At 52.1% G+C, this 19091-nt stretch overlaps 2 protein-coding genes across 2 annotated transcripts; one reads left to right on the top strand and one right to left on the bottom strand.

Moving 5' to 3' along the window:
* Window positions 1-3082: 3082 nt before the first annotated feature.
* CSUI_000591 (ap2 domain transcription factor ap2ix-6) lies at window positions 3083-5166 on the top strand. The gene has a single exon (XM_068060825.1). It carries the CDS (start codon window positions 3678-3680, stop codon window positions 4821-4823), a length of 1146 nt encoding a protein of 381 aa, XP_067927208.1. The 5' UTR covers window positions 3083-3677; the 3' UTR covers window positions 4824-5166.
* Window positions 5167-6179: 1013 nt separating this feature from the next.
* Window positions 6180-16819, bottom strand: CSUI_000590 (spt2 chromatin). The gene is made up of 9 exons (XM_068060824.1): window positions 16026-16819; window positions 15017-15094; window positions 14198-14340; window positions 13587-13744; window positions 13093-13229; window positions 12415-12632; window positions 11606-11698; window positions 9454-11151; window positions 6180-8746 (listed from the first exon to the last, which is right to left on the bottom strand). Exon 9 carries the CDS (start codon window positions 8701-8703, stop codon window positions 6520-6522), a length of 2184 nt encoding a protein of 727 aa, XP_067927207.1. The 5' UTR covers window positions 8704-8746; window positions 9454-11151; window positions 11606-11698; window positions 12415-12632; window positions 13093-13229; window positions 13587-13744; window positions 14198-14340; window positions 15017-15094; window positions 16026-16819; the 3' UTR covers window positions 6180-6519.
* Window positions 16820-19091: the final 2272 nt, after the last annotated feature.

The following is a 19091-nucleotide window of genomic DNA, read 5'->3' as shown; positions in this document are numbered from 1 at the left end:
GAGAGATTAGTCTCCTATACAGCAGCCGGACCAAAACTGTATTCCAACAACGACGGCGACCTGTTCGTTTGAATCGTGATACATGTCTCCAAGTACGCTACACCTCCTGCTTCCACCAGACGCCGGGCCGACGCCGTAGGAGCTGGGACACAAGTCGCCGTGTCGTTGGCTGCTGGGACGAACCCTGTCTCCATGGTATCACCTATGTAACCGAGGTTAAGGGACATGATGGTTAACAGCTTTTGTTTCTTGAAGATAGTTTCCCGCGGACATACCGAATTGAGTAAAGCTTGTGGTGACGCGCAACAGCTATACCAGGCCTTTCCGCCACTAGTACGGAGTACCCCGACGCGGTCTGTGTGTTTCGATCCACCTCTACTCTGCTAGCTAGGCCCGCCTTCGGTTTCGTCAAAAAAGGTAAGTCAGCACAGCCGTAGGAAGGCGATAAGTCAGGAGCGCACAGCCCACAGAAACGGTCGAGGCGCGACCTAGGCTCACGGGGGCTTTCTGCTTCGAACTCTTCGCTTTTTCACTGTTACAAGCAGGTTGCAGCTTGCTCTTCTTGTACGCGGCTTGCGCTCTACCAGGCTCTGCCTGCCGGAATCTGGCATTCCTTGGCGACAGACTGGGCAATGTGAGGGTGTGTTGTGTTTCGTGGTGCCTCCCGGGGCCGGCCTGCGTCGTTACAGTTAGCCTGGCCCCAGAGGTTCTTACGAAGCCGCACATTGCGAAGAGCTGGCCGTGCACGCTGGCGTGATCGAAACGGTGACCGCTTCTAAGGGAGCTTCCTCCTTCAGCAACCGCGGCGTTACGGAAGGAGTGCAGACTATCGCAGACATCCGAAAGACTCTTTGCTCTCGTTACTTGGTGGCCCCGCCTCACTACTAGCGTGTGCTACAGCACCTCCGACGGAGAATCCGTTGTTCACCGTGTGCGACGCTACGGACAGGCCGCGTGGCTCTCGGGTGCGTTGGTGGGCAGTGAGCCCAGGAGTGTAGCACGATCTGCGGTACAACGCCCGGGTGCCCACTCGTCGCCTGTGACGTAAAAACATAACTCTGGTGATAGCTAGCCTCACTGGTAGCACGTCCTTGGCCTCGACGACGGCGAAAGCAGCTCCGCAGATCTGCTGAACCCCCTTGTGCTGGTAAGTGTCGTCCCATGTCGTCTTGCTTTTCGTTGACGAAGATGAAGAAGTGATACTTGCTGAGCAGCGTGAGATCGCCCCGGCCGTTTCCCCGCAACGCCGACTATAGAGTCAAGCTGCTAAGGTAGCAAGCTATTACCGGTGAGCAGGTGTGGAACATTACAACATACATCAGGACTGCCAGCGTCCTAAGTGCTGGGCGTTCTTCTGCTTGCCCGGAGGGCGGCCTTGGGTGAGAGGCCAGTTGGTGAAGAACCACACTCGCAAACGATCAGTCGAGGCGAAACCTGTGAGTCCAGGGGATCCGAGAAGGGCTTGCGCTGCGGCGGCACGCGATGTGTGGGCGGTGGTGTCTTACTGATGGCAAACCTGTCGACACCTTCATCCGACGTACTAGAGGGCACCGAGCTTCCTGTCCGTCCAACAGGAGGGCCAAGTGGGCACCGTGCTGTAGGAAGTGGATGAAGTTCGGGGGCGGTTCGCGGTCTGCAGTGCGTCACCAAGGCAAAAGAGACAAATTCGTTCTGCCTTCTCATCTTGCAGAACGTGCTGCCGCACGTGCCTTCTGTACTACAGAGTATGCCGCCGAAGTGTGGCGCACATTTGCCATTCTTTCGCCGTCAGGAGCCGCACCGAGTCTCTGGCAGCTGACGCGTGTCGTCTGCTACGCCGCCTCCGTCGGCCTCCGCGAACCCCACCACCCGGGGCCCCAGTCCGCGTTCGCATCCGGGAACCAAACCGAGCCCGAGCACGTCACGTACCGCCGTTGGCTGCGAAGGCCTTTAACCAGGTATGCACCTCACTGTCTGCGTCCTTACCAATGCCGCCAGCTATTCTCGCGGGCGGCGTAGTTTTCTGTCTGGTACAGCCGCTGGGTTGAGCAGCCACTCCTGCTCTGCAGGCTCTCCTTTGTCTGGGTTAGCCTGTCAGCACGTCAGGCCAGCTGTCCTCGGTGACTGGCAAGCGCAAGAGGGGGGTAGCATGGCGGACGAGCAGGGGGACTCCATCCTCCAAAGACGCCTTCCAGAAGCCAGCATGGCTACACCACCGGGTCCAGACCGCGCTCGGGAGCCCTCTTTGCTAGAGAAGGCTCGACACGCAAAAAGGCGTAGGCCGAGTTTCAGCTGTGATCACCGCTGCAAACGGTTCATGTGCATGTGGAATTCCGACGGTATACAGGTCTTCCTGCCTTCCTTGCGTGGAGGCCGAAAGGGCGACCGAGGCAAAGAGGCTTGTCCGAAGGGTCCAGCCTCTTTGCCTTGGTATCTGCCCGCTACAACAACAGCAGCGATTTTTTCGCCAGCCCTGAGAGATGCGACAATAGCTACTCCTTCGCTCCCAGGGACAGCAGCACACACTGACAGAGTAGCAACAAGAGCTATGGCAAAAAGAAGATTACTTCCAGGATGATCGGTGGTCCGCTTCCGAAGACCGGCAGCACGGGCTACCACTGACGCTTGCGCCGTCACTCTCCACCGAGTTCCGCAGTTCTGGACACTCACTACACTACTGCCAACTTAACTGAAGAAGGTAAGGTCGAAACCTGTCGCAAGCCCCATGCGCACTGTACAGCCGACTTTAGCTTATCTCGCGTCGAGCCAAGCCGATGAAGCAATACATCTCGAGACAACGTGACATTTCCCTGGGCACCCTGCGGTGACGGTTGCTGCAACTCTAGGCGTATTAACGAACAGTTGATATCCGGCTCGGTTCCGAGAGTATTTCTGGAGAGTTACTTCATGGCTGAGGCAGTGGTAAAAGCCTGCCCTTTGACCGTTCTTTTGGTTTAGCTCGGCAGCTGCCCGAGATCAGATGAAGAGTCAGAGGTGTAAGCGAGCAGCCGAAGCAAACCCCCCGACGCATGCGCTGTGAGACGGACTCATGTCAGGGCAGTACGAACTGTACGATTTAGTCCGTCAGCTGCCCGAGATCAGATGAAGAGTCAGAGATGAAAGCGAGCAGCTGAAGCAAACCCTCCGACGCATGCTATGACACGGACTCGCGCCAGGGCAGTACGAAGTGTACGGTTTAGTTCGGCAGCTGCCGGAGACTAGATGAAGAGTCAGAGATGGAAGCGAGCAGCCGAAGCAAACCTCCGATGCATGCGCTGTGAGACGGACTCGCGCTAGGGCAGCACGAAGTGTACTGAAGCTATAATCTCCTTCCTGGAGTTTTTCCCTCGTAGCAGTAGGCGTGATGCTGCTGGTTGCTGCTGGTTGTAACCTCACCTGTTCTCACCGCACCCCTAGTCCCACTTTCTCCTTTAGTTTTTCGCCTTACGTGGTGTGTCGCGCTCTGAGATCGAATCCGTGTTCATTGAATTAGGGGTCTCAGGAAGTCGGCGGCAGGCGTTTAGTCTGTCCCGGTGAAGGAGCGTGTGTGCCCACAGCCGCACGCTCCTCTCGTGTGTGCGCGGGTGCAGGAGCTGCGTCTTCATCCGAGGTGGGAGCAAGCTTTCTGCTTGCTGGCCGTTCAGCTAGAGGGCACCGGGCCCAAGTAGAAGCGATGGAGGGTTCCTCAGTGCGCCACCATGGTAATTGAGACAGCTCTTGCTTCTCCTGTCTTGCAAAGAGTGCCGGCGTGCCTGCTCTGCCGCACGCTAAGCTACCGGCACATGGCGCAGCTGTGCGATCTCGTCCGCCGTCAAAGGTCGCATCAGTTTTCTGTCGGCCCGCAGCTGTCGCGTGATATATGGAGTGAGCAATCACGCCCGCTTCTGGAGGTCGCTGTGCCCCTCGGCACCAATGGTGCCGGTCCGTCCACGCATCCGCGAACCAATTCAGGGCAAAGGGTGAAAAAGGCGTCCGCAGAACTCGTCTTCAATTCTTTGCCTGATTCACGCGCTGGGGTGTCACGACCTCCAAGCACGTATAGAACTCTATTGCTACCTGCCTGGCACTGGCTGGGAACCTGCTTCTCGCCCAGCAGACGTAGCTTTATGTCTGGTACAGCTGTTGGGTTAAGCGCGGACTGCTGTTCAGGTTCCCCAGTGGTTGGTTGTAGTCTCATAGCACATCGAGCCAGCCGTCCGTGGTCGCTGGCAAGCGCTAGGAGTTTTGGTGGACGTGCAGGGGGACTCAAGCGCCGAAAACCGCGTCGTGACCCCGGCGTGGTCATACAGTCGGGTCTTGGCCGTCGTCAGGAGTTCTTTTGGCCAGAAAAGTCTCGGCGAACGCGTGTGCCTTTGTATCAGAACTCCAGGCCGAATCTCATTTATGACCACCGGTTCAAACGGTTCATGTGCATGTGGTATTCTAATGGCGTACAGGTCTTCCGGCCTTTCTCGTGTAGGGGTCGGAAGGGTGGACGAGGAAAAGAGGGCTTGCCCGATGGTCTAGGCATTGGACGTAATAGTGGCACTTGGGAACGCGCGAGAGCCAAAGCCATTGTCCTGCTGAAGCAGCTGAAGAGACAGGGACGTCTCAACTCCCTCGCAAAGCCTGACGTGGCGCGCAGTGGTGTAAGGGGAGTCTACTTCGATACGGAAGAGAAATTGTGGGTCGCTACTTGGAACGAGCACGGTATGCGTAGATTCAAAGCGTTTCCCACTATGGAAATGGGATTTGACGCGGCTTACCAAGCTGCCGTAGCAGTCAGGAGGCAGAAGCTGCAAGAGAACTACATCTTCTGCATGCAGCGAACTAGGAAGAAATCTGGGAGGCCTCCTCTGAAGTAGGCAGCTGGGCGTGGAAGAAGGCAGGCACCTCTATCGTTCAAAGGCAGATGGTCCCCAAGCACTGTTCGCAGCATGGTCTCCGGCACAGTCTCGCGTCGGGCAGTGACTGGCGAGGCCCGATGCGTCAAAGGCTGCCAACGCTTGAAGTGATCTTGTTGTGCCGTTTCTGTTTCCGGAATGCTGGTGCTCGGAGATACCTTCTATCGCTCTTCTTTTCCCGCCACCGTGTACATCCCTGCCGTGACCGGTCATGAGATAGTGAGCCCTAGAGGGTGATCGCCGACAAAAGACACACCGGATACTGTCAACGCACCAACCGGGTAAACAGTCTTACGTGTGAACGGACCTCGCCGGCCTCAAACGGCCAGACTGCATTTGTAAATCTGGTAGTCTTTCACAAATGGCCTGCGTTGCCCACGCGGAAGGGGCATGAATTGTAAGAAGCGAGGTGGTCCTCACGGACTGCAGCGAACACGAGAAAGCTGGGTTGCTTGGCGCAGACCACTAGGCGGCCGGGGGCCTGAGCCGTTTTATTGCCTGTCGTGTTCTATCGAGAGCCATCGGGGGGGGGGAGAAGGTGGAGCCCTCATCGAAGACTGCGGGCCAAACAAGCTCCGCATCCTCACGTGGTTTTCTTAGCAGATAACGTGCTTGCTTCGCTCTGCATCCGACTCCATATCCAGGCTTCATAGGTTCCCATAACGGAAGTGAGTCGACGGAACAAGTGGATCTCCACAGTTCTCTTGTCGCCTACACGCATGCTTTGCCGCCCTCTCTCCTGGTCAAGTGGATTTGGTTTCCATTGAGACGTAGTCGCAGTTGGCTGCCCACTTCAAATCTCCAACTATTGTGGTGGGACAGACTAGTAGCGAAGCTAGAGTCCTGAGTGATCAGAACATGAGTGCCCGGTGGTGGAATGGAAATTCTAGCAGTGTAAAGGACCGCGTTTTGCTGCCGGTATCTAACAAACCAGGATGGATCTATTGCTCCTTTGTTGGCACTCCAGTTTGCTGTTCTGGCTGCGGATATCACGCAGCAGACAAACAGTTGAGACGTTGTTCACAGCTGTAGTCAAAGGGCTCGCTGTAAATTTATGGGGGCTAGGATGCTCGCCAACAGGGGAGCCACCGGGAACGCTATGTGACACCACTGTGACGGCGGTTCCGCGAAACTCTGCGATCTCTAGTGTTTCCGTTTCGAGACAAAGCGACCTCTTCTTTGAGTGAACTCAAGGTCGCTGCAGCGCCTGAGCCCAGACTACCACGTAACGTGAACGGCTTTCAGCTAGGCAACTTTCGAAATCCTAACCTAGAAGGTGCGCGGCAACAAATCCTCGGTCTGGGAGCAGCTAAGGAGATTCACAAAGCGTCCGAACATCAGCCTTAGACGAAGGAAGACGGCGAGCTGCCGCCCGTTTCCAAGAGTGTGAAGATGGCTGCTAGGACCCAACATCACGATACAACATCGAATAACGTTTTCCTCGCGAGGCCACACGGCGGCCTCAGCGACGGGACCCTTGAAAAGACATTTCAGAAAGAAGCAACCGGAGTATCAACCAGAATACTCGACTGGTAGCGATGGAACCACAGATTTTGCACAAAATGTGTGCCCCTGCTGACGAGGCCGGAAGCCTAGTGACTTGGAGTAGGCTATAGAAGATGAGTAAAAAAAAACAGAGGAGAGGAGATTCAGAATGTCAACCACGCCTCAACTTCCTATTTCTCCGTTCCTCCCTTTCTTCTAGAAGTATCTTCCGGTACTCCTCGTCATCTTCCTGTTTTGCCACGATTGAGCTGACTCTTTCTTCAGCGCTCTGACGTAAGAAACTGCTTTCCTCGCATTCCTCGACGACACCAGCATACCTAGAAGGATCATAGCCGGTCACCGCACGCATTTCTGTTCTCCAGTCTGGTTCTTCCTCCTCATCGTCAACAATGAAATCTGACATATCACTGTCGTGTTCCTGAGGAGCGATGCGGCTTCTCCAAGGAGCAGCTCCAAACCGCTTGCTTCCGAACGCAGCACCAGTCCCTAGTCCTGGATGCCGCCAAGGAGGGAGCTCAGCCTCAACACTTGCTTCTTCTTCAATGTCTCCATCACGACTTCTCTTCCGATCAGTGGTTGACGAGCTACTAGCGGCATCGGCTGCTGCTACAGCAGGAATAAAACTTCTTGGTGCATTACTATTAGTATTGCCTATGACACAAAGACGGCGCGGTGGCTGAGGGACTCCGCAGATATACTTCCTTGGCGCGGTGCTTGCACCCGTCAGATCTGGAACAGGAGCGTGACGGGGTCGAGATGTCGAAGAGGAAGAAGTCTTGATGGTTGCCGTGGATGTAGACTTTGCACCTGGAATCACGCACTTAAGAGGAGCCTTGCTGTTACTTGTCAGTCTGTTCATACCGGCATTCATTGTCGGTTTCTGTTTCGTCCCTACAGACGAAACACTGGATGCCGAGGCTGTCTGTCGAGCCGGGAAAGTTGTCGGTGATAGTCGATGCCCGCCTGGGGGCGCGCTTCGGAAAGCTGGAGACGGAGGCCGAGGGCGCTCCGATGTTTTACTATGACGACCCTCGGATATGGGAGACGTCCGAAGTACAGAAGCCGGTGCTTGGGGGGAGGAAGAAGAGCAAGGCAAACGAAACGCCATATCAGATCCTTTCGTCTTCGCGTGTATCGATGGCGTCCGCGGAGGTGTCTGTGGGCGCGTTACTGCACGCTCTGGAGATGGAGAAAGAGACGACAGGGAAGAGCCCGAGTCTGAGTCTGACGACGACGATGCTTCCGAACAGACTGGGGGTCGAGTAGACAGTTTCCCTTCTTCAGAAACACTTTCACTGACACTTCCACCCAAGTCTTCCGACATAGCCACTGAACGGGTCTTCTCCGACTTCAATACAACTGGAGAGGCCTCCTCTGACTTCAGAAGAGCGGGAGAGGTCTTCGTAGAGACGGCACGTCCAGGCGGATTGTAAGTCACCGTTGATGTCCCCGTACGCTTTTCCACATACACCTTGCCTCCAACCCATCTCTTTGCAGGCTTCACCACCCCGTTGACACCTGTTGACACTACTTCATCTTCGGGACGAAGCCCCGACGTTTGCACGGGTGCGCCAGGTGCAGGCTTTGGCAGAGTCCTCCTTACAATTATTCCATGAGCAGCGGCTTTTCGTCGGCTTTCTTCGAAGCCTACGATCATTGGACCCTTCTTCTGAGACCTTGACGAGAACTCTCTTCTTCTCTCAGGAGCAGCGCGGCGTGATGATAACGGCGAACTTAGTTGCTTGACTCGTGGACGGGGTTTTGACCTAGCGGATTTGGCTTCTTGTCTAGCTTGCGCCTCCTGCTTCTCCCTCTCTCTTTGCCTCAGCAACGCCTCTCCTCTTTCCCGCAGCTGTATCTGTAGCAACTCGCTGACGGTTAATGGTCTGTCAGGGGGCGGCTTCTCGGATGGTGATGCCGATCCGCGCGAAGAAGGCGCGCAGTTGTTTGATGTGCCGTTCTGACTTGATTTCTTCATGAGTTTTGCCAGGACATCAGGAGGAGGGCCCATCGAAGGATTTTCTTGGAGGAGGGTCAGTTCTTTGATGGCTTTCTGGGTCTCCGGGCCCGTGTTCAGTTCTCGGTTTGCTTTTCTCAAAAATACCCTGAGCTCCTGCAGACGATTCGCTCTCCACTCTGATGACACTTGTTCCTCTTCGGCTGTCCTCTGCCGTCCTTCCTTAAGTCCCTGCCCTCCGGCAAGCTGTTTTTCAGTCTCCGCTAACAGAGAACTCGGCCTGAAGGCCCGGTGTACGCCATTCCCGAGACAGTTCCCGTAGACGAGACCAGGTCCCCGTGACCCGCCGCTAGAATGTCGGTGTCCTGGTGCTGCCATGTTTGGAAGAAGGCAAAAACTGGTTGGTGAACTGGTGAAAAAACTGAACCAAACGAGTTGGCATGCACAAGACATCTGGGCACGGCCAATGTGTTTGGACGCATACGTAGTTACCTATTATCACATTATTACTACCGCTAACCGCCACCCTGGGGCAAGTGAAATCGCCAGCGATACTAGGTAAAACAAGGCAGACCACGGGGGCCAACCAGGAGGAACTTGTTCAAATATCTGAATCTACCGACTCGCGCATGCATCCCAAAGCCCGTTCAAAAGTAATTCTTGCTGCTAGGTGTCCAGCGGCCGAATGATTTCCGAGGAGAAGTTGAGTGTTGAACAAGAAGGGAAGCTTAATAGACATAAAGCATAAGTGTGAACGAATCAGCGAGGTAAAAGAAGGTTGAAGGCGGCAGGACCGGACTCTGAAGACCCCATCGAACGCAACGAACCACGACGGACAGTGAGGAGGTCGAAGGTGGCTTCGATTCGTATACCAGGACGTGCAACGGGGCAGGAGCCTGAGAAAACGTAGCTGAACTACAGCCCCGAACAAGAGAAAAATAGTCTCTCATACGCAGGAAAATCGGAAGTTCTTTTTGACAGATTTTGAAACGCCCCCCCTGTTCACACAGGCGAGCGGTGTGCATGCGCGAACTGGTGCGGCTTGCTGGCTAGCTTTCTTGGAAAAGCTGCGCCCATCCAGTCAATACAGCTGGACTTGTAGTGACTGGATAAGGCGGCTTTCCTTACCTTCACCCTTGTAGCGTCTGCGTTCCTGGCGAACAATCCAAGGCCAGGGGTGAGGGCTTTGTCGGAGTCTACTACATGTGCCTGGGCTGGCAGCAGCAAAAGGTGTCGATCGGCGAGTGCGCTACTTCATGATAGCGCATGCCCATCTCCGAAGATTTTGCTTGTATGGCGCTTCTGCGCCTTGCACTCTCCACGAGCTTGCTGCCTCGTGTTTCTCAAATGCGCGGGTATCTCAGAAAAGACTACCTGACTCCAGAAGGCCCTCCTTAGTCTACAAGACACTCGTGAGGCTCATGGACGACGGCTGCGATTTCAGTTCAGTCGGTCAGAATGGCGGTCTCCTCCAAGCGACCGAAGTCTTGCGATCAGTTGTGAATCTGGAAGACTGGAGAAGGAACAAAGCTCTTGTATAATGCGCTAAGACAAACTTGTTATGAGTGAAGCCAGGAACTTGGAAACTACTTTCTGCCTCGTATTCCGTCCCATTTAGTGTGCGGTTCCTAAGTATGTCTCTTCCCCGAGGGAGGCGCGCCCTCGATGTTTCCTTCAGTTCAAGCCACCTAACACTGAAGATTCGTTTCGAGATCATGCAAAGTACTTCTCACGAGACGGCCCGAACTGACCTGAATAAATGGTGCCGCTTCGAGTATGGGCAAAACAGAATGTAGACATATCCATCCACAAGACCCGTCCGACCCCGTCTGCCTCTTCGTGTATCGTTCCTTCTCTAGGTAGGACAAGCTTCATCGACATGGGTATCATGGATACGCAACAGCAGGTTGAGGAGGGGAGAGAGAAGGGGGGGGGGTAGCGACAAAGAAGGAACAAAAGCTTTGGCTTGCAACTCCATTTCGAAGAGAGCAGTTGGCACTCGGACATTGATCTCATGAACAATAAGTGACATGATGCCAGGAGAAAACAAACTGAGGACTAGCGCTGATTCGGAAGATTTGTCGATGGCGTTGGCAACTCGGATACGATACGATAGAACAACCCGACTCGTTATACGAATAGAACGCGTGTAATGCCGATATACACGTACATTTATGCCAGCACTCACAGTTATTCGCACCCTTCTCTTAAAATAAGGTCCATGGCTCCTATGAACAACTGCTTACAACAGACAGAAACCTCAACACGACGTGCGAGGCTCCTTGTCCCTACAGTAACATGGAGGACTCCATAACTGCCCCAGCCTCCCCCCTTTACCCCGCTCTATAAGCTATCAGGTCCTACATCAAAATGTATCCCCTGGCGTACCTCAGAAGACCCAAACAACGACGAACCGTCCCCTTGTCTAAAAAATCGGTAGAACAACTTAAAACACGAAAGAGGTAAAAACACAACACAACTGTCTCTATCTCAAGATTCCTTGGACCTAGGATCTGTTCTCCGTTCCAAGGAGATCGATCTGCGTGAAAGGCAAATCGCTTTGCTGTGCCATGAGTGACGGAGCTACCATTTCTTCAAGGGTAGTAAAGCCGTATGCTCTGGGACAAGAAGTTTCTGGGATAAGATCAGGGTTAAGTTTCCCGTTCTTCAAGAATTCTTTTCCCATGATATTTTGATGCCATTCAATCATAAAGTCAATCGATGGAGTCGCGAGATTCAGCTTCTCCGCCATATCCTTCAATACGCACAAACCGAAGGGAACGTCCTCATTGAAAAGCCGGCTGTTTACAGCAGGCATGTATCCTCCTGGGAAAGCCGACAACCGAAGCACAAAAAAAAGAAAACCACCTTCACACCACCCCGAGGACACAGAGACAGATGAGCAGTCTACTTCTTCATGTGTACACTCAAGGCTCGATGTCCCATACTTGCATTAACAAAGGGATGAGTGCGCGCGGTTTACATGCACTGACTGATGCACTTATGTTTTCCTTTCACCTGATCGGTCACTACTGTAGCAGTCTAACCACGAGCAAACATAGTCAGCATCAATGTCGCCGAAAGAAACGAGCATACACACCAGAAGACCGCGTTGTCTATTTTACCACCCACTGTATCGTGCCACATATACACAGGAAGTGCTTGCTATTCGAGATCGCACAGAAGAGAATTCTCACCGTGCTTCAGCAACGCCACCGAAGATACTTCTCACAAGAGAGGATTACTGGAAGACTGGCTGTACGAGGGCGTGCGTACTTACCTTCGACCGGCGTGGCCGGGGTTCGGCAGCCCGCATATCCCTTGTTGCTTGACATTATGGTTTTCAAATTTGTCGTGTCTCCAACATCCTTGCCTGTACACGCACCCTCGCAAATGAGAAGAAAGAATACAATGCTCCCTGACGACCTGAATGGGTGTATCACTATGAGAAAACCCAGGAAAATACCAAGAGCGTACAATACGCCTGCCAGAGACTAGCTACATCAAAGGAGGTCTAATCTAGCTCGCAACAGCTTTCATGACCGTGACCCGCCCCGAATGCATTTGTATGGAACCTATCACGATATGAATCGGACAGGAACTTGTGTGTCTGTGTTATGGCTGTGTGTACGCCGGACCACATATAGTTGGCGCTTGCATTTTTCCAGGTGCAAGTGCCTTTCACACATGGAAACCGACGATGTTCATATACAACTGTGCAACCAGACAGACGCCTTTTCTCCATGCACTTACACATAGATACTCTTTCTGTTGGAATCACGGCACAATGTTTTATTTCACAATTGGGAATACAAAGCAATCCAGCCACCTAGACATGCGATCGTTTACCGACCACTGCGCACGTCTGATTGGCTGCGACGACTGTGCTCGTAACATCCGGTCTACCGTGTACGCCATAAACCCACACTAATGCATACGCTTAGGGACGTATGGAAAATCTGCAGTAGAATCATGTACACTTCGCGCGGCGTGTACATCCTGGTATTCTTCAGCAAGCTGTACGGAGACAGCCACGCAGCAAAGAAATACACATCTATGCAAAGGAAGAAGTGTTCGCTAGCAACATACCGTAATGCTTAACAACGCGCTCTTTGATAGGAAGGACGTCGGAGAGGTCGAGCTGCGGGAATTTGACAAGCAGGCCCTTCTTGATTGCCTGGAGTTCATCGCTGAGTTTTTCGAGCCACTCGGCTGCTAGATCATCAAATTCATTGTACAACCCCCACTGCATCTCCTCCTCTGTCAGCGGCTTCTTCTTATCCCACTTGTGAAAAATTGAGTAGTACCTACAACACACACGTGTAAACGGAAGATCACCGGCAAACGCATACGACATATAAACATGTCAGTAAAAAGTTCACACCAGCTGAGAGAACTAACAGGCCTACCTTCATTCACGACATATAAGAGGCTGAGACAGGAAAGTCTGCCCGGTAAAACATCCAACTATCGCTGCACGTACTATCAGTTCTTGTCTCTTTACATTACAACATGGGTTCACACATGTGTAGATTTATATGTGTCTACAGTGGTGTAAGAGTTGGGTACGCATTTCTAAATGCAGAGAGACCCGTTTTCACCGCCATTCAAACACACCCCTTACTCTGCAAGCTCATGAGCCTCTCCTATAACAAATGCCGCAGGAGCTCGGAGGACGGCTTCAGACACAGAACAGCAGTTGCAACTGGTGTTTAGCCCTCTGTATACACACCTTAAAAATAGGAACCTTAACGTGTCTGCGCGTACCTGGCCGGATGAATAATCTGATTGCTAGGGCTGAGAGTGATGGCAAGGAAATTCGGAAGAAGATTGCATGGCATGTCAAAGAGAAGAGACACCAGCAATCGAACCGGATGTGCAAGCGAGCCAGGCACGACCGCCGCCTGAATAAAAGCAAAACACGAAAAAGCGTATGCAGGCCATTTTTATCATACACTCTCAGAGTCCAGACAAAGGAACTCACAAGACAAAGATAAACTTCTACCTGCACGTGAACGACGACGGGATTTCATCCCATATACAGAAGAGGAGACTGCATACCACGCGCAGTTGGAGACGGTGTATAAGCGTCTGCCGTGTGTGCCGCAGGAGAACCATACAGGCTTACTCGGTTCAGTAACCATCCCATATGAAACACTTTGAGCTGAAATGACTATGTATCCACGGGAGCAGTCTTAACGGAAAGTTTTTCAGAATGCTGGATAGAGGAGGCACAGCAGTGGTAATCCCTGGAAACTTACATTAAGATAGTCCTTCGGGCCGATAAGTTCAACGGAAGAACCGTAGCAAATGATACGACACAGCCACGGAAGGTTCTGCAGGGCAAAGTACCCCCCGAGCTTCTTTCTCGCCTCTCTGTTCGACTCGAAAGCCCTCATCATTGCCCAGTCAAATCCACCTATTAAACGGACAAAAAAAAGAGAAATACCATAGTCCTAGAGGCGTCAAACAGGAGTAAATTGCGTCTCGGATATAGGGGCGAGTATTTCCACGTATATTCACGCCATTTCATTAGTCTGTAGATATACATACAGAGCGCGTCCTTGAGTAGTATTGCAGCCGCCTGCGTCACAAACACCTAGACATGTATCTGTCTCTAGACTCTTCCGAAAGAACGGTAAGCCATCGACTACGGCTGCCTCTCATAAGAGAGAAACACACGGATAAAAACCCATAGAAAGAAACTTGCGCCTTCACTCCAACAGAATCAAGGCCACGCACACAGCCCAAAACTGCCATTGGAGAGCTCAGACGGCAGAAGACTGAGTCTCCGAGAGAAGCCGATACGCACTGCTTTCTTAGGGCGGGACGCGTCAGAGACGATGAAGTAGAATGGCACTGTCTTTCTTACCTTGACCGTAGATAGTACCTACAATCGCTCCACGCTTCAGATGAGCTTGGACTTTCATTAGCAGGGGAAGGTGAGCATTGGCGGGAGCACACACAATACATATGTCCGCTTCAGAAACAACCTCTGCTGGATCCGAGGAGACCCTGTGACGGACAAGAGACAAGCAAAGAAAGAGACGCGGGTGGTTAGTTACGCCCTACCTTACAACTATGCCGCGCCTACACGGGCGTGTGTGTATGTATGTATAGATTTGTATGTGCATACAGACATACAGACCTACAGAGAGACAGGAAATCGAAAGAGACAGTTTTTACACGTCTTTAGTCCATACTCATTCGTAGAGCACAGATGTCCGTCCATACAGGGATGTAATTGAAAACCTCCGCGCAAATAACAGGAACATGAGAGAGACACATACGTAGGCATGGATGATGGACTGTCACATACGTGTACCTCTGAACCAACAAGCGGATGATTCAGAGCAATGCGTTCGACGGATCCTTTCCCCTTCTCGATTCCTCTCCTCAGGGATTGAGAAATTCTGAAAAAGAAATTGACGCGGTATCAGTCTTCCAGTGGATGGCAACATTAGATCTCATCTAACTCACGCATGCTATATGTATATATATGAATATACAGAGGTCTGCCCACGTAAATCTGAACGAGCGAACCTCATGCTGCCCCTCATCACTGAAAATAATATTCGACTGCATACATGCTGCACACTGCAGAGCAGCTACACTCTTTGCAGAAAAATTTCTTCGAGCTACCACCACCACCACCCAAGGGGACTAGGTGTGTCTCTTCTTAATTTCTTACTTGTTGACTTTGCCTGTAATGGTGCCGAGGTGAGACCAACGGCATATTCTCGTCTCCAGAACAATCTCATTCTTCCACCTACAAAGACACGGAAAGATGGAAACACCACGATGATATCAATACACTATCCTTTGTTCACCATCACCCCCGAGTCCATCAGAGAGTCTCTGCTCTCCTAGACACGCCTAGTGGTTCTGCTAGCAGTCCAGTCTACGCATATGAGAGAAATACACCACGTACATGCAGAAAGATTCACAGCATCAAAGCTGATTGGTGCGTTCAGTAACAGGCCTCGTCGCAGTGAACATTTACGGGATGCCTTCTTCACGTTCTCCTCAGTCTTCGCGCTAACAGTGACTCTTCACATTCCTTATAGAGGATCCAAGAGGACTCATGAGGCGCAAAAGGGAAAGGTTGAAATATGCCGACTCTCACTTCAGCTGCTGTCCGGGGTCCATTGCAGTGCAACCACAGCAACCGAGGAAGCAAGGCCAAGGTGTGTAGAGATACAAGGACAGACTGGCTGCAAAGAAACAACGCCAGTAGGTCACTGCCCAAGCTAATCATACACCAAGTGCGTTGACACCAGCTCGCTCCCTTCCTAATCAGCAGAGCCGGCGGAAACAGCACACTCATGGAGCAGTTACACTACAGTAACTGTTATAGCAGGGTGCGATCTACGGGAACGTGCTTGGCCTTCTAGTCTCCGCTTGAAGGAAGGAGAAAAAGGAACACAAGAAAACACTTGGGAGGACATGGAAAATAAGGAGACACCTTTATGCCACACGAAGGCGAGTTGGAACTCTGCGACAGGATTATATGATCAGGAAGGCAAGGGGAGGGAGAGCCACGGAAGAAAAGATGTCCGATGTTGTCTGCGCACGCGCTCTCAACTGCTGGAGTTTAACGACATGGGATGAAAATGAAAGGGCCAACGATGGATACTGCCGCAGGAGATTGAGGAGTTTTCACTGCGGCAAAGGGATTTCATTTGAGAGAATCGACTTACTTCTCTGGCTGTCTGGTAAGAACATTCACACAGATGTTTTTACTCGCCTGGCCTATCCAAGCGGCAGCGGCGTGTGCTGCATTTCCACCACCACAAATACACACGGTGAAGAGGGGGTACGCCGCGGTACCGGAGGTGAGCCTTGGAATGTCAACTGGAGGTCCCATTGTTCTTTGGAGAACGGAAGGAAGGCCAAGAGCCCCAGATGAAAACCGGACGGAGTGGCAGGGAGGGGGGGGGCGGAAGAAAAGATGATGTACGCTTACATACGCTCCAGATCAAACTTGGTCTCTGCGTTCTCTTCTCCTTTACCGACGTGACTGGAGGAGCCACAGTTCTACGAAGAGAAACTAACGCACACAAAGGAGTGGGAAGGGGGGTAGCGATGGCTGCGAAACTGTAAGAGTAGGTTGCGCGCTTCGCAGACCAGACGATGAAATGACAAAGTAGCCCTTCACAATCACTCCACAAGCTGAAAATACTCAGAAATGCAACTTGAGGACAAGGGTTTCAGGAAACAGCAGCAAAGAGAATGATGGGGCGTAACTAGGACCACCGGAAGAGTCATTTACGCATGTCTTGGGAGGAGCAGCTGTAAGGACAGTACAAGGTTCAGTTGAGAGGAAGACTGGGGAGGCTGATCAAGCATGGTAGCACGAGCGGTTGTACGAGTGGTGGTGGTGGGGGGCGACGGTGACGGTCCTGCCAGGGCCGCCGCAGCTGTACGAGCAAGTAGGCAGCAAGGGGGCCGGGAAGAGACAAAAAGAACTGGGCTCCGCTTGAGGATCTCCTGCTAAGTCTCAGTCCGATGGAGTGTTGTAGGGAAGGATAGGAGGGAAAGAAGAAGCCAGAAGGAGGGAGGAGCCACGTGGGACTGTCGGATTTCGTCTCTGAAAACGAACCGCCGTGGATTCAACAGCACGTTTGGTCAAACACTGATTGCTCCTCTTACGTGATGAGGAACTGCAAGTACCACCAGACATTCTTCCACCAAACTCCCGAAGAATCGACGAAGCCGTGAGGGAAGATAGCGACGGGGGACGGCGAAAGGGAAGGAAGCCTTTGGCCTTCCCTGCCGGTATGATGTCCTAACAGGACGACAAAGTGTTCTCAGTAGTCGTTTCGTTTTGGATAGTTACATGACCATTTACGATACAGCTGCGAGCAGTAGATACGTGTTCTCGTGGCTCTGAGGATGGACTCCACAGGATTTCTCTCGCTGGAGGAACAAGCTGGGTGACTTCGCAGGACTCACTGCTGACGGACAACCCACTCTTCACGTGAGTCACTCGTAGAGTGGCGGACAGTCCACACCTCGGTGAGCTCCGTATTCATTCGTACGACGTGAGGTGTAGCAGTGTAGGAACACCGTTGGCTTCCTCGAGTATCAGCCTATTGAGCCTTCCAGGAACTCGAGAGTCCACTCTCTTCCTCCTAGAAACTTCTGACACACAAGCCATCAAGTCACCCCTTGGGGCAGATACGAATTTCTTAAATCCGCACCTTGTAGACACCTCGCACGTGTTGACTTGGCGAGTGCTAGTAGTTCATTCACCTGCAACACTCAGCAGACAGGCTTGGACGGAAGATCTCTCTGGTTGGTCGCAGTGTTGTAGCATGTTAACGCCCTGTGGTACTATAAGCGGTAGGAGAGGGAGTTCTGTTCACGTGGAAACAAAAACAGTGAGAGGTCCGTGGCGTGTGTGCGTCAATACTGGCAGGCGTAAGAGTTAGGGGGCCTGAAGGAATTGCATATTAGAAGGCTAGTCGAAAGACCCACAGGTATCTCAGACAGCGAAGAACAAACGGAAGCCCTGACGAGTATCCCTTGGCTTCTCTTTCCATTCAAGTAAAATAACAGTCTTCACCAACTGCGCATGACGAAAATCGGGAGCTTACAAAGGTAGCTCTTCTGCTTCTTTATTGGGAAGTGCCAAACAGGGGAATATGCCATGGACAGTGGACACGACGTCTTTCTCCTTCACAACAAAATCAGCAAAGCAATGCTGACGCCCCGCGCATGTACTAAAGGACAAAATTATTATGTGAACAGATTACACTGATCTATGCCTCTTGTACGAATAGAACACGGACTTTCTTTTGCAGAAAGGGTCAGACACAAGGTCATCTTTTCGTTCTTGTGTGTTCAATACATGGCAACCGTCCTCAGATACAGAAGAAAAAAGGGTTTCTTGATTGTCTCTCTTCGTTGCCTGCTTCATGTCCGCTTGCACCGCACTTGAGGCTACCTACCCATACAGTCCTAGTCGCTTCTTCGGCTTTTTCACCATTTAGTAGACGTTGTGTTCTTCCTCAGCACTCGTCAGAAAAATATTTGTAAAGGAATCTGTAGTGTCCACCTACTGAGACTTCACCCAAACGTGTGCCTTCCTACTTTCTGATTTCGGCGTGGCGTGGTGTTCCAAGCAAAGAAATCTCTTGCTGGTTTTTAATCGAGAAACATGAAGACGGAACTGGCGATTGATTCGAGAACCCGCAAAAGGAAAGGAAAAGTACTGTCGACAAGAGAAATGTCCGGGCTCCAAGACGTATTGATGACGGCAGAGGTGGCCGTTGAGTCGATGCCTCGAACCCGGCTGTCACCTACTCGGAGCGGAGTGCACAAACACTCACCCAGTGTGCGATCGTGACACCGTTTCTCTTTTCTGCCTTTCGATAGCTCCTTTGAAACTATCCAAAGTCGGGCTCTCTGGGCTGACAGGTATTTCATTCCCTTGGCAAAAAAGTTCTCTTAGTACCCCTGGGTCGACAAACCCGGACTTTACAAGAGACGCATCGATCTCTGGGATGGAGGTTTTGAAGAAAAAACTCATGGAACGACCATTTAAACGACTGGTTTGTTGAGCTGTGGCGAACGAACACTTGGCGGGTGTGACGGCGAGCTAGCTAGGTAGCTACTGACACAGACAAGCCGGGGGGGGCCTGTCACCTCATCCGACACCTTCGTTAGGTTTTGCTTGCTGACACACACGAAAGAAATGAAAAAGGAAACTCGACAGGACCAAGGCCCCGGAAAAGCATCGTAGTACGGAAAGAAGATTTATT

This window comes from Cystoisospora suis, assembly GCF_002600585.1.
Source record: "Cystoisospora suis strain Wien I chromosome Unknown contig_220, whole genome shotgun sequence".
NCBI lineage: Eukaryota > Apicomplexa > Conoidasida > Eucoccidiorida > Sarcocystidae > Cystoisospora > Cystoisospora suis.
This window is presented reverse-complemented; position numbering and strand designations above follow the sequence as displayed.

Bases quoted from the DNA above. Each gene is read 5' to 3' on its own strand.
- CSUI_000591 (XM_068060825.1), top strand. From the start codon at position 3,678: ATGGTAATTGAGACAGCTCTTGCTTCTCCTGTCTTGCAAAGAGTGCCG.
- CSUI_000590 (XM_068060824.1), bottom strand. From the start codon at position 8,703: ATGGCAGCACCAGGACACCGACATTCTAGCGGCGGGTCACGGGGACCT.